This window comes from Marmota flaviventris, chromosome 4 (genome assembly GCF_047511675.1).
Source record: "Marmota flaviventris isolate mMarFla1 chromosome 4, mMarFla1.hap1, whole genome shotgun sequence".
NCBI classification, from domain to species: domain Eukaryota; kingdom Metazoa; phylum Chordata; class Mammalia; order Rodentia; family Sciuridae; genus Marmota; species Marmota flaviventris.
Genome location: NC_092501.1, coordinates 34,368,397 through 34,384,286, shown reverse-complemented (window position 1 = coordinate 34,384,286; position 15,890 = coordinate 34,368,397). Strand labels below are relative to the sequence as shown.

Genomic DNA, 15,890 nt, shown 5'->3' with positions numbered 1-15,890 from the left:
GATGACAATATACAACTGTAATTTCCATGAGTGTTAAGAGTGTTAGTAAAAACATGATGATTATTGGAGGAGGTCTGTTTGCATCTCACCCCTCATAGAACTGTAATAATTATGGTTATGATAAGGCTGCCAAGAAGTCCTCAGTCAGAACCAGGGTGTACAAATAGATGCAGATGAGCCCTTAAGTGGAGATATATACCCCTGTGTACAGAATAAAAGTGAATCATTTTGTTTTTATTTGTATTAATTTAGTGCTTGCTTCTCTTGATTTTTTAAAAATATTTTTATTAGGACCTTTATTTATTTATTTGTTCATATGTAGTGCTGAGAATCAAACCCAGTGCCTCACACATGCTAGGCAAGTGCTCTACCACTGAGCCATGACCCCAGCCTTCTCTTGATCAAAAAAAAAAAAAAAATTTAGTTGTAGATGGACACAATACCTTCATTTTATTCATTTTTATGTGGTGCTAAGGATTGAACCCAGTGCCTCACATATGCTAGGCAATGCTTTCTACCACTGAGCTACAACTTCAGCCCCTTGATTGGTTTTCTAATTTATTTGGACACTGGGGATTGAACTAGGGGTGCTTTACTCCTGAGCTACATCTTCAGACCTTTTTATTATCTATTTTGAGACAGGGTCTCCCTAAGTTCCTTAGGGTCTCACTGAGTGGCTGAGGCTGGCATCAAACTTGTGATTCTCCTGCTTCAACCTCCCATGTAACTGGGATTATAGGTGTGTACCACAACACCTAGCTTCAAAAACTGTTTTTAAGAAGTTTTTTTTTTTTTTGGTTGTCAATGGACCTTTAATTAATTAATTAATTAACTGATTGATATGTGGTGCTGAGAATTGGACCTAGTGCCTTACACATGCTGGGGTGGGTGGGGGGTGTAATGCGGAGCCAGGCCAATGGTGCACACCTGTAATCCCAGCGACTGGGGAGGCTGAGACAGGAGGATCACCAAGTTCAAGGCCAGCCTCAGCAACTTGAACCTTTAGCAACTTAGTGAGACTCTGGCTCACAACAAAAAAAATAAAATAAAAAAGTAAAGCACCCTGGATTTAATCCCCAATAACAACAAACAAAAAATTAATGCAGAATGCCAAAAAATACCCAAAAGCGATTTTATGGAATTGGACAAATTGATATCAAGGTTATATGGAAAAACAAACAGAATGATAACTAGGAAAACACTGAAAAACTAGAAGTGAGGGAATAGACTTACCTGGTATTAAAACATACTAGAAAGACTCTGTAATGAAAACAAAATGGTACTAGAATATTAAAAAACAAATATATCAGTAAAAAAAATTTACAAAGCACAGAACTAGACCCAAATACACATGGAAATTTAGTATTTAACAAAGGTAGCATTTCAACTCACTTTAAGACTGACTTTGTAACAAATAGTATTTGGACAATTGAGTAGCCACTGTAAAAGAATAAAATTGGATTTATATCTAATTCCAGTCACAAAAATAAAGTCTCAATGGATAAGACCACAATATTAAAATTTCTAAATATCCAAGTGAAGCCAGATTTAAAATTAGGTAGTCAGTGTAGTTAGGTAAATCGGGTCTAATATTGAGTGAAATCTAAAATGGAGGCCATGTTGAGAATGAATTTCCGGAAAAGTTGAGCAACTCTTGGAATGTTAATGTGTAAGAGTAAAAGAAATTGAAGTTAAAGTGTAAAAGACCGGATATCGTAAAGTTTCTAAGCTGCAAAGCCTGAGTTAAAACATAAAGGACCAGGTATTGTTAAGTTCCTATGCTACACCCAAAACCTGAAATTCCTGTAGCTGTTAGGACAATTCCCGGGACTGCCCAGTAAATATTCCCCCTGACCATCTAGTTGTTTAATAACCTAGGACCCTGTGCAGCTTGGCACATAGGCATCTCAGGGCCTAAACCAATCAGTTTGAATGTGTACCCCGCTTTAGAACTGACCTATCACCCCCGCCCGACCTGTTCCCGCCAATGAATGTGCTAATCAAGTTTGAGAGTTGTTGTTTGATTTTCCCGCGCCTCATGATGATTTGTTCTGATGTATGCAAAGCCCCCACCCTCCCCAAAAAGTGTACTTAAGCACTGCTTAACCTCTGCTGGGGCTCTGGGCCGCTCTCCCTTGTTGAGTGAGCCTGGAGCCCCAGCGCGCTGGATTGGATCCTCAATAAATCCCCTTTTGCTGTTGCATGAGCCGGTCTCTTGGTGGTCTCTTCCTCGGAAGTCCCCGGACCCTTACAAATGAAGCCCAGGAAACAGCCCCCAACAGATTTGAAGATAGCCCATCCCAAAGAAATGTTAATGAACAGCAAACTTGATTCCGAAGTGCCCAGATTACTTCTTTGGCCCACCTGTGTCCCAGCCCTTCCGGCCTTCCCACCTACATTCCATCACCAAAAACTATAAAAAGGGGAACACATTCGCCCTTCAACGGATTCCACCTCTTGGGTACCCTTCTTCCTCCGGGAGAAGTCTTTTCTGCTGTCCTTTAATAAACTTCTAATTTTCCACTCTGACCTTGCCTCGGCATGCTTCTCTGGTGTTATTCTTCAACATTGGGGAAGCAAGGACTCATCACTGGTCAACAGCGGTAACACAAGTATTAGAAGAAAAGGTGGTTAAATTCATCTTTAACAATGGTGTAGAGAAAGGCTTTCTAACTCTTTTTTATTTATTTATTTATTTTTCAGTTTGCAGCGGACACAACATCTTTGTTTGTATGTGGTGCTGAGAATCAAACCTGGGTCACACACATGCCAGGCGAGCACGCTACGGCTTGAGCCACATCCCCAGCCCGGCTTTCTAACTCCTGACTGAAAAAATCTAGAGCTATAGATCAAACACCTAAACGAGCTAAAACTAAGCTGGGCGTGGTAGTACATACGTGTAATCCCAGCAACCAGGGAGGCAGAGGCTGGAGGACTGCCAAATTCAAGGCCAGCCTCCATAACTTAGTAAAGACCCTGCCTCAAAATAAAAAAATAAAAAGAGCTGGGGATGTGGCTCATTGGTAGAGTACACCTGCATTCAATCTCCAGTATTATAGAGGAAAACAAAACAAAACAAAACAACTCCCCCGCCAAAACCATAGAACACTTAGAAGAAAACACAGGGGGAAAACTTCATGACATTGGATTTGGCAAAAATGACTTCTTGAATATGACATCAAAAGCACAGGCAAAAAAGAAAAAATAAATTGGACTACATCAAAATTAAAAATTTCTGTGTATCAAGCAATACAATCGACAGTGAAAAGGCAATCTGTGGCATGGGAGAAAATCTTTGTAAATTAAATCTGAGAAAAGGGTAAATATTCAAGAATATATAAATAACTCCTGTAATATAACAACAAAAAATTTAATTATGCTTATCAAAGGTTTTTCCAAAAATAAGGCCATATGCTACTTTTGTATCCTCACCCCTTCTCAGGACCATCAAGCAAGAGTTTATCCTGGGAGTTTGAAGAATTTGGTTTTCTTTTTAACTTCCTTTATTTTATAATTCCATATAATAAAGAAACAAAGTATCTATGCCAGTTGCAGATAAAGCTTTAGGGGGAAAAAAAAAACTATAAGGAAGGAAATACAAATCGCCTAGTTTTCAACACCGGAGATAAACGTTCTTAATGTATCTCTTTCAAGAAAATGTATTTATACATTAATACTTTTCTTACATAAATGGTTACAAATGTAAGTAGGAGTTCCCACTCATCATAGCACCTGTTTTATAGCCACCAACCAGCATACCTTGAGGAAAAAGGCAAGATACTAAGTTTTTTTTAGTATAATGCTACTCATCCTTTTCTCCATCACTCTGTTCCCTGAATTCTGTAGACAACATATAAAGCTAGGCCCTGTACTCAACTCTATTTATCATCTTAAAGAATATTTAAAACACACGATACAAGTTTTAAAATATCTGCCTTCCTTAATAAAATGAGGAGAGTATTCTTGCCCCCTGGTGGTCCAACATGGTAGTCAAAGCCTGAGTAGAATAAGGTGTATTTCCATATGGATTTGCAAGAGAATAGTCCCAAGTCAAAAAGCTTAAACAGAATCAATCAATAGAGTCATCACTTTATGAAGCAGCCTGATGTGGGGTGACAACATGAAAAGCAACTTCAAAAGCAAGAGGATGGCAGCAGTGAAGAGATACTGGTCACACTTGGGGGTAGTGCATTAAATAAGTGTTATGTAGTAAGGATAATGAGAACCAGGGTCCTCAGAGTTAAACATATAGAAAGGACACAAGCTAAAATGAACCATGAAGTTTTGGTTTTCAATATATATAGGCAGATACAGAAATAAATATAAAACTTGTCTGTGTATTTATGTATTTAAACTCACATTCACAAATATGTACACACAAGTGTGTACATGAATAAATATACACAGGGGACTGGGGTTGTAGCTCAGTGGTAGAGCGTTTGCCTCGCACGCCTGAGGCCTGAGGCCCTGGGTTCGCTCCCCAGCACCACATAAAAATAAGCAAATCGGGCTGGGATTGTGGCTCAGCGGTAGAGCGTTCACCTAGCATGGGCAGGACCCGGGTTCGATTCTCAACAACACATAAAAATAAAGGCATTGTGCTGTGTCCATCTACAAAAAAGATTCTCTTTCTCTCTCTTAAAAAAAAATAATAATAATAAGTAAATAAAAAGAAAGATATTGTGTCCATCTACAATTTAAAAAAATTCTTTTAAATAAATAAATATACACAGACACATATCTTCATACACACACACATATACACGTGCGTGCATACACACAATACTTATTTATTTACATACACATATTTCCTAGTTCTATTATTAGTTCTGTCTACTAAGAGGGTCTGGGTCCTCAAATCTTCTCTTCTTCCCTAAACAGCAATGAGTACGCCTAGCACGCAGAACTTGGTTTCTAGATTTTATTCTCTAAAAATTAAGTGCTAAAAGTGTTGAGAGCCACAGCCGAAGGGGCCCCAGCAAACTTCCAGCTGCCAGCAAACTTCCAGCTGCCGGTTGATGATTGGCTCACAGCGGCCCCAGCAACATCTAGCTGATTGGCTCCTCTGCGGTGATGCTCATTGGGCTGTTTCCCTGCCCTTTCAGACCACGGAGCTGCTCATTGGGGGACTTTTTTGGCTCCGCCCACGTGACCCAGCCAATCGGCCTCAAGAGCAGGAGGATTGTGGGAGGTGGAGAGAAGCTTGTTGGGAGAGAGAGGCTTGTGGAAAGCCGGTGGTGGCAGTTGAGGCTCTGAGGGTTTTTCCTGAGAGGCTGTTTTGTTTGGCGTGTGTGGCTCTAAAAATAAAGTTAGTTTCTTTTGACAAGTGGCTCCTGATTGTGCCCAGCCAGACTGCGGCATTTGGTGGCCCGTACGGGGAACAAACCCGCGACCTTGGCGTTATCAGCACCAACGATTCGCTTGCTCATAAGCCAGGTGTTTTAGTAATGGCATTGCTTGTTCTGTATTCCCAAAAACTCTGGTAGCTGTTTGAATAAGCCTATCTACAAATTCAGCATAAGGTTCATTAGCTCCTTGTATTACCTTAGATAATTGACCTTGTAAACCTCCATGTCCTTGTAAAGTCTTCCATGCCTTAATTGCATCTACAGCAATTTGTGCATATACACCAGGATCATATGCAATTTGTTGCTGCTGATCCTCATAAGGTCCCTTTCCTAACAACATATCTAGATTTCTCTGAGGATAACCAGCTGCTGCATTTCGCCTAGCCGTCTCCTTGCAAAATTCCTCATTGGCAACCTTCCATAACAGGTATTGTCCTCCATTTAGCACAGCTTTACACATATTAGCCCAATCTGCTGGCGTCATGTTCAAGTTGTTAATGGATTCGACCATGCTTACAGTGAAGGGTGCTTGAGGACCATAGGTTGTTACAGCCTCTTTTAGCTGCTTCACTGTTTTGAAATTTAAAACTTGGTAAAATCGCTGCCCTCCTGCCTCAAATACAGGGCATGTTAATATTTGAGATCTTGTCTCAGGATCCCAACTATCAACTGCGGGGGTTGGGGACCTCTTCTCTTCTTCCCTAAACAGCAATGAGTACGCCTAGCACGCAGAACTTGGTTTCTAGATTTTATTCTCTAAAAATTAAGTGCTAAAAGAATGTTAAATGGACAGAAGCCACTGTTAGAAGGCTCCCAATGCCTATACTTGGGACAATTTGAGTATTAGACTAAACAATAACAATATATATTCTTTTAATATTTAAAAATATTTTTTAGTTGTTGATGGATCTTTATTTTATTTATTTGTATGTGATGCTGAGAATTTGAATCCAGTGCCTCACACATGTTAGGCAAGTGCTCTTCCACTGAGATACAACCCCAGCCTGACAATGAATTTTTAATTAAAACTCTATAAAATAGGACATCATAAATACATGACATAGATAAATAAGATGAAAAAGTTAATAGTTTGATGAGGAACATTACATTTCAATAGTTTTAAAGTACTTCCCCAAAAGATACTTATAACAAAGGAGAAAAGTTTAACTTTAGAGTGAAAAAGCCTTGGATGAACTATCTTAAACTGATCCAAATAAATACTGTCAATAAAGAGACATATCAAAATTGATAGCCACCTGAAAGGATGCAATGAGAACACAGCATCACTTCTGTGATATTCATGCCAAAATTAAGTAACCTGTAATTAATCATGATGAATAATTAATCAGACAAGCACACATTAGGGACATTCTACAAAGTAACTAGTCTAAATTCCAAGAGTCAAGGTCATGAAAGGAAAGACTGGAAATGTTCCAATTTGAGAAGACTTAAGCAACTGAAGACAACACACTGGGGCAACAGATCTGAGGTTTAAATGGTAGTAATGTATCAATGCTAATTTTCTTTCCCCTTCTCTTCCTCCCTCTCTCATTTGTTGTTCCTCTATTTTGTTTTGTCCTACATTTTTTAATTGAAAAATAACAATTATATTTTGTAGTGAGAACATCTAAATTTTACTTTCTTAGCAATTTGGAAACATACATATACTAACTATAGTCACAAGGTTAAGCAATATATCTCAAAAATCTATTTCTCAGCTGGGGACATAATAGTGTAAAGCGCTTGCCTAGCATGTGCAAGGCTCACCAGAGGAAGAGAGGGGGAGGGGAGGAATATATATACTTATCTGTTTATATAGAGAGGTGGGTGGAGAGGGGAGAGAAAGAGATAGGTGTATTTTAGAAGTGAAAAGTTTAAAATATATACTGACCCAGTAGTTCAAGAAGCTGAGACAGGAAGATCACAAGTTCAACAACTTAGCCAGACCCTGTCTCTAAATAAAATACAAAAAGGGTTGGGGGGGCTGGGGATGTGGCTCAAGCGGTAGCGCGCTCACCTGGCATGCGTGTGGCCTGGGTTCGATCCTCAGCACCACATACAAACAAAGATGTTGTGTCCGCCGAAAAACTAAAAAATAAATATTAAAAAATTCTCTCTCTCTCTCAAAAAAAAAAGGGCTGGGGATGCAGCTCACTGGTTAAATGTCTTTGGGTTTAATCCCCAGTAAAAACAAAACAAAAAATAACATAAATAACATATATACTAAACATCCAAGGGGAAAGGTCGGATGGGAAGTGTATTAACTAAGGAAAGGCTCAGGACACATATCAGGTCTACCTCAAAGAATTTCTGTGATAATGAATATATTCTACATCTGCCCTATTCCATATGGTATCCACTAAGCCATATGAGTCTTAAAATGTGGCTAGCGGGGCTGGGGTTGTAGCTCAGTGGTAGAGCACTTGCTCAAACATGTGAGGCCCTGGGTTCAATCCTCAGCACCAAATAAAAATAAATAAATAAAAATAAAGATATTTTTAAAAACCTTATCTTGAAGCTATGATTGGTCAATCTATGTCATGAACTTCATCAATGAAAATGAAGAGCAGAGGGATAAAGCCATAGTCAAAAATCTATGGTACAGGGGCTGGGGATGTGGCTCAAGCAGTAGCGCGCTCTCCTGGCATGCGTGCGGCCCAGGTTCGAGCCTCAGCACCACATACAAACAAAGATGTCGTGTCCGCCGAAAACTAAAAAATAAATATTAAAAAATTCTCTCTCTCTCTCTCTCTCTCTTTAAAAAAAAAAAATCTATGGTACATTAACATATAACTTCCATTCAGCAATGAACATAGATCTACATGAATGGGTCTCAAAAACAGTATTTAATTTAAAAAAGCAATTCAGAAGAAAAATTTCCATGAAGGTCAAAAGTAGATTTAAAAAAAAAAAAAAAGGTAATTAGATTTAGAAAAGGGAAATATCTGTGTGTCCTGTCTGTATAAGGTCTAAAGAGAAGGAAGAATTTAGTCTTAAAAAGAGGGAAAGGCATTCCAGAATTGGGAATGAGTAGGTTCTATACAGAAAAGAGCAAATTGGTCAGTCTGATAAGATAAGAGGAAAATTAGTTTGAAAAGTTAGGCTAGGGCCAGCAAACAGAAAGAATGCTTAAATGCTGGGTCAATAAATCTGGATTCTGAGCTGGATGCAGTGGGGGATGCCTGTAAACCCAGCTATTCAGTAGGCTGAGGCAAGAGGACAGAAAGTTTGAGGTCATTCTGGGTAACTCAGTGAGACCCTGTCTCAAAAAAAGCTGGGGATGGGGCTGGGGTTGTAGCTCAGTGGTAGAGGACTTGCCTAGCACGTCTGAGTCACCACTGAGTTAGATCCTCAGCACCACATAAAAAATAAATAAGTAAAAATAAAGGTATTATTTCTATGTACATAAAAATAAAAAATAAAAAGATATCATTCATTAAAAACAAAAACAAAAAAACTGGGGATGTAGCTCTGAGATATAGTGCGAGAAAGCCCTGGGTTCAATCCTCAGCACTGTAAGAAAAAAAAAAGTGTGTACTTGATCTTGAAGCAGTGCAGAACCACTGGTGGTGTCTTAGCAAGATACTGGCATGGGGAAAGTAGTATATTAGTAGGATTAATCTGACAGTGAGGATAAGGATTAAATTATGGAGAGACAGAAGACTGATCCTCAGGTATCTCAAGTGGTTACCAGGGAATGGGCTATTACCTCTGTATTTCCTTAACAATTCAAATAATTCTACACAATCCCAATTTACCTAATGTGGCTGAACAGATGAAGATCTTTAAAATAAATTAATCTTACACATTTCTTTCTCAAGATATAAGACCAGAAAATAGATGCTCAAATACTGGCAAAGGAGGTATAAGTCTCTCATGCCAAACAGATATTGGTTAAATCCCTGCTCTTCCTGTCATCTCCATTAACACTTTGTGGTCATCTCCATTAACACATTCTTCCCACTATGTACAGTAGGATTAAGTTCCTTAAGATTTGACCATGCAGGGCTGGGGTTGTGGCTTAGTGGAAGAGCGCTTGCCTCGCATGTGTGGGGCATGTGTGGGGCACTGAGTTCGTTCCTTAGTACCACATAAACAAACAAAATAAAGGTACTGTGTCCATCTACAACAATAACAACAAAAAGATTTAGTCATGTGGTGCTTTCCTTTCTAAAACTATGTCCTGATGCCTTTGATTAAAACTGTATTTTCCTTAATACCCTCACTCATTTCTAGAGGACAGCTTTCTAGATGGTTGATCTCATTCATTATGCTTTGAATCTTCCGAAATTCCTTCTCTGAGAACCCTAACTTGAAGGTATGAATGGTCAATCTATGTCATGAACTTCATCAATGAAAATGAAACACAGAGGGAGAAAGCCATAGTCAAAATCTAATTATAACTAGAACATACAAATCATTTAGTTGTATAAAACTATTAAAACAGATACTTCCTTTCATACTACAAATTCTGTAGGCTGGAGACAATATGAGCAAAGCCTAGTCTATCAATAAATTAATTTAGAACAAAAGAAAGCTTTCTGATCTGGAAGAGGACAGAAAGAGGCACCCTGCCTAGGCTAAATGGGCCTGCCACTTCTCTATGTCCAGGGGTCTTTTCAAATGTAGTAGGATTCAGTGGCACAGTGGAGAATAGAGAAGGGAAAACAAATTCTATAGATTCTTCATTTGTATTAGTCCATCTTAGTATTAATGCTACTCCCATCAGAGCCCAAGCAGTAAAATCAAGACCCAATGGGCAGGTTTCTCTGTCCCAGGACTCTCTTACTCCCTTACATCCTGCACATAGCCACCAAAGTTTCTAAACTACTGGTTTCATTAGATCACCCCAGCTCAAAATTCTTAATGACGCCTTACCTAATACTCATTATTTTTCAACTACTTAATTGGGGTGAAAATCCCAATTAAAATTCAAGGCCCAGGTTAGCACTGTTTTACTCTTATGATATAGGACTTGTGTTCCCAGGGAAATTCTCTAAAGCTTCAACTAAATTAATCTGTTCACTGTCCTCCCAACACAAAATACTTGCACACCCAGGTTGGACTACACCGACACCTGCCCACACTCCACCACCTGTGCCATTCCTTCAAAGCACAGCCTAGACCCTTAATCTATCTCTGCCCCTCACCATGCTCCTAAAGTACACACTGCCCATCCTGCCCATTTTCTGACACTTGTCAAACTCATTCTTTTTTCTGCTGGCTGTACTTTCATGGCCTATGAAACATTCCAACCAAGCCAGACCACATACTTACACAGTGTTATCACAGTGCCCTGCATTTATTGGTCCTAAATATTATTGATGAATGCCAGGAGGGTGAACTGATCTACTCACAGTAAGGGGTATTTAGCGTTCGTTACAAGACTGAAAATTTGTAGTGCACACAGAGCAGCGCAGAAGTGAAGGGAGCACGCCACCGGAGGACGACCAAAAACCCGCGTCCTAATCCTGGTTTTACCCCAATCTCTGCAATCGTGGGGCAATCACACAATCTCCCTAGGCCTCGGTTGTTTCAGGTGTAAAACAACACAGCTGTTGCGGAGGATCCCAAGGTATCTTTCGGCTCCTAAATTTCCCTCGACAGGAAACTCAACACTGTTTCCTCACTACCGCGGAGGGAGGCAAACTTTCACAGTTCAGAGCGCGGGCATTTCCCTCGTCCTGGACACAGTCCGCACGGGAAAAAGCTCAGAGCAGGGTGAGCATCGGTCTCCCCGGACTCACCAGATTCCTTCACCTCATGGCAAAGGAGTCCGCCTCAGGCTGCCGGCCCGTGAAGGCGGAATGCCCGACAGTGGCGCGGCTCCTCAGAGTGGGCCGGGGGCACTCGGTTCGACCCCGCGCCCCGTGCACTTGTGGCACACGTCCCGTGTCCGCGGGTCACTGCCCCCGTCTGCCCTTAGCCGCCCGAGAGACGCCCTAAACGCCTGGCCAGGGCCCTCGCTCCCGCCAGGCAAGCCGCCCTTCCGGGCCCTGGGGCGGCCTCAGCGCGGCCGTCCGCGCCCCAGGCCGGCGGGACCCGCAGCGTGAGGGGCGGCGGCGGCTTTAAGTGCTGAATCACCACTTTGCAACCCGAGCGCCAAACCACCGGGACCCGAGAGCCCCGAGGGCCCGAGCGCTCTGTCCACTTACCCACAGCGACGCTCCGAGGGGGGCAGGCGGGAGCCAAGGACGGAGCGGAAGGTGTTGGGTAGCGCGGGGTGCAGCAGCCACGTTAGCCGGTACCGCATACCCCGGCGCAGCCGCTGGGATCACGGCGAACGCTTCCTTCTGGCGCTGAGAGCCGGCCCTGCGTACTGCGCATGCTCACTCCTCTGCGCTGCGCCACCTCCCGGGAGCGGCCGAAGGTTTCCACTCCAGGTTTTACCTGGAGCCGGATAGGGAAGGGACTGCGGGGACCGACCGAGCCTTGTACAAACTGGCTGGCAGGTGGGACAGAATTTCGGCGGGGGGAGCTTCGGAGGCCCACCGACCAGGCTTTCCTGGGCGGGGAGGGTCCCAGCAGGTCACACCCTTCGCACCTGCGAGGGCGTCTCCGTTGCATCAGTCTGGCTGTGGGGTGGAGCGCTCTTGAATACGGTGAGGGCACACACTGCAGGTTTGCCGAGGCACCCAATGGGCTGAGGACGCGGCCCCGCAGGTGTTGGAACAAAGTCCTAGGGAACCACAGCCTCACCGAAAACGAACCCTTGGCGGGCGCAAGGCCCTCGGGCTCCCTCTAGAGTGTGGAAGGAACGTGGGCCGCGAAAGCACGGACGCGCCAGGACCTGACCCAGCTAGGGAGTAGGGGAATTCAAACCACAGGAGGTCCACGAGAGAGAGGGACCAGAACCCAGGGCTAAATTTCCATCCTGGGGAAGCTAGCAGTTCTTCAAAGAGGAAGGTGGGGTTGGACAGGCCTCAGCAAAACAAGGCTTTGTGGACCTTCAAATCCAGAGTAGAAATTACTACTCCCTACAAATACCACTACTGTCAGTCTACTTAAGGCATTAGTTTTAAGACAAGACTTTTCTCTGAGGGCTTCATGGTACTTTGCATCCACAAATAATCTAATGGTTGTTATGGATTGGGTGGTATTCCATTACAGTTTACAGGGTTGGAGATGTCTTTAAGGAAAGAGTGAAGTTAGGAATGGTGATTCCCAGACTTGTGGACTTTCAAGTGTCTAGGCCCACTGAACACTGTAGCCAAACACAGTGTTCTGAATCCTATTATTACTTCAAATAGGAATTCAGAAGGGAGAATCTCTTAGTCTAGTTGATGCTTCATAAGATACCCAGGGACCTATTTTATAATGTACTTCAACTTAAAGTCTAACCTTGAGCTGAAAACCGGTAAAACAAAAATTACTGCAAACACATGATTTTAAGAACTGTTGACATACTAGTCCCATTGCAGACCAGAAAATCATCTCAGAGCAGCTACTATGAGAGTGTTAATGCAGACTCCCTGAAGGCACTTAATGCTAACTTAATGAAATCTATAAATGGGTTGGGTTAAGAGTGGATTAAATTTTGTAGGTCCTGAAACATACAATTTGGGGTATCTTCTTATGAAATAGAATAGAAATTATAACTACAAAATTATCAGTAAAACAATATTTTAAAAAGAATAAACACTAAATCCAATTTAAGAAACAACAATATTTAGAAAGGGAAATAAATCACAACTAATGGCTCAAGTCTGACATATCTTTAGGTTATTTATTAGAAATGCTTACACATACTGGACACAGAGACATGTCTAATCAGGGCTACTCAGGAGGCTGAAGCAGGAGGATCAAAAGTTCAAGGCCAGTTGGGTCAACTTAGGGAGACCCTGTCTCAAAAATAAAGGACTGGGTAAATGAATTCAATTCCCAGTACTGTCCAAGGAGAGGGGCCAGATGTGTGGCAGGAAGAAAGAAAGGAATGCTTACGTACAAATGCTTCCAAAGGGTTGGGGTATAGCTTAGTGGTACAAAGTCTATACAGCATGGCAACTTCCATCTCCAGAACTGCAACTAGCTTCTCCTCTTCTACTCTCTGGGGCTTGTGCAAATGAGGGTACCTGAAATTTAAACTTCATTAGTTCATGATAACTCTGCCTCTGGTGGGAGTAAATGTACTGTATAAGAAAAGTATAATATTGATACAGTCTCAATAAAGAGGATGTAGATAGAAACTAACAGTTGTGACAGTCTACTATATGTAAGACTATATGTAAGGCATTTTACATTGATCCTTCATTAATCTTCACACCACCATCCTCAAAAAGGATATTCCCCACTTGCCAGAGATGAGAAAGCCATGACATAGAGATTAAATAAGTTGCCTATAGTTGTTCAAAAATAGTAGAATTATAATTTGAATCCAGACTGTCTGATTGCAAAACCTGACTTTTTTCATTCATTCATTTGTTGAGTGAACAGCTATTTATTGAGTGCCTTCTGATTGTAAAAGTGCTGAGGATAGGGCAATGGACAAAAAAGACAAAAGGTCCTGTCTTCATAGAACTTACCTTCCAGCTATTTGGTGGAGAAACAGATAATAATCAAGTAAGTGACTACATGATATGAATAAAATGAAGAACAGGATAAGGGAATAGGAAGCAATGCAGTAGGGGGATACTTTAAATGAGATGGTCAGAAAAGGCCTCTCTGAGGAGGTGCCATTTCAGGTAAGCCCAGAGTGATGATAAAAAGTAGATAGTGGGAGGATCTGGGGTGTAAAATTTCCCACACTCACCTAACACCTAGTTGAGAAGTGGAAAATACTAATGGTCTGAAGTCATTCCTTGCCCCAGATGAGAAAATTGGAAATATGAGTATTCTAACATACTTTAAGACAGATATAAATTGCTTCTGGTTCATCTGTGCTATAAGTCCCTTTTATTAGCCCAGTTAGAATAGAATCCACTATAGAGCTGATTCAGGAGTTCCTAATGAATTGGAAGGGGGAAAAAACAAAATCCAGTGATGGCAGATTGCCACTTATTTCCTAATTGGTAACATTCATAAAAGTAACATCCTTTGAACTAATCTAAACTATTTTGTTATATGTTAAAAATAAATAGCCTGTCCTGGTGGCACACTCCTGTAATCCCAGCAGCTCAGGAGGCTGAGGCAGGAGGATCATGAGTTCAAAGCCATCCTTAACAACTTAGTGAGGCCCTAAGCAACTTAGTGAGACCCTGTCTCTAAATAAAAATATTGAAAGGGCTGGGGATGTGGCTCAGTGGTTAAGTGTCCCTAGGTTAAGTTCCTGATACCAAAAAATTAATTAATCAGTTAATTTTTAAAAATTAAAAAAAGAAAATCTAGCCAGGCACTGTGACTTATGTCAGTAATCCCAGTGATTTGGGAGACTGGTGCAGGATTTCAAATTTGAGGCCAGCCTCAGCAACTTTGTGAGACCCTGTTTCAAAATAAAAAAAAAATAAAAAGGCTGGGGATGTAGCTCAGTGGAAGAACACCCTGGAATTCAATCCCAGTACTGCAAAAATAAATAAATAAATAATGAACAAATTTAAAAGACAAAAATTAAATCTGGGTTGGGTGTAGTAGAGCACTTACCTAACATGTGCAGGGCCTAGGTTTGATCCTTAGCACTAAAAAAACATAAAATAGAAAATAATCCTAGGGACCATTTTCTCATCTGAATTAGAACTTGATCTCCTTCTTTTTCTTTTCTTCACCATGTGAGGCAGAGAGGGCCCTAAGCACAGCTGTTTGCACAACCCCTTACTTTGGCTGCTGGTGACTCTCAATCCGCCTAATATGCTACGGCCTATTTCCTCTCAATTACCATAGACTGTCAACCTTGAAAATAAATAAGTAAATGAATAAATAAATAAAATCTCCAGAATTCTGAATCTATCAGATCAAAATTTTGTCGCAGCTGGGCATGGTGGCACATGCCTGTAATCCCAGCTTGGGAGGCTGAGGCAAGAGGATCATGAGTTCAAAGCCAGCCTCAGAGAGTTAGCAAGGCCCTAAGAAATTGTGTGAGACCCTATCTCTAAATAAAACACAGAATTGGGACATGCCTCAGTGGTTAAGTGCCCCTGAGTTCAATCCTTGGAACAACAACAAAAAAAAAAAAAAAAAAAATGTGCTAGTAGCTAAAGAGAAAAGAGAATTGATAATGAATTGAAATTTAAAGTTAGTTTTCATTTTTCAACCTGTGTTTAACTGAGCATAGGTAAATGACACTATGATAGTCACTGAAACAATGCTGGTCTGGGGTTGTGGCTCAGTGGTACAGTGCTTGCCTAGCATATGTGAGGCACTGGGTTCGATTCTCAGCACCACATAAAAAATAAATAAAGAGCCACCAACAACTAATAAAATATTTTTTAAAAATCAATGCCCTTTAGCTTTTTCTAGATAGAAAGAAGACAATTCTCCAAAAGAAAGGACATTCCCAATGTCTTCTTATTTCTCATTGTGTCTTCTATGTGCCTAACATACTTATTAAAGAAATGCATATGATCCTATACTTAGAAGAGCCAAAAAACTCCACCAGAGACTTCAAGGGCT

The 15,890-nt window shown here is 41.2% G+C and overlaps 1 protein-coding gene across 2 annotated transcripts in view; it reads right to left on the bottom strand.

Annotated features, from left to right (window-relative positions):
• Positions 1-11,657, bottom strand: part of Ide (insulin degrading enzyme) — a 101,905-nt gene extending 90,248 nt beyond the window's left edge. For both annotated transcript variants that reach the window (XM_027939953.2, XM_071611085.1), the window contains exon 1: positions 11,504-11,657. In XM_027939953.2, coding sequence (XP_027795754.1) covers positions 11,504-11,601 — 98 coding nt within the window. In that variant the 5' untranslated portion in view covers positions 11,602-11,657. The remainder of the gene's footprint in view (positions 1-11,503) is intronic.
• Positions 11,658-15,890: the final 4,233 nt, after the last annotated feature.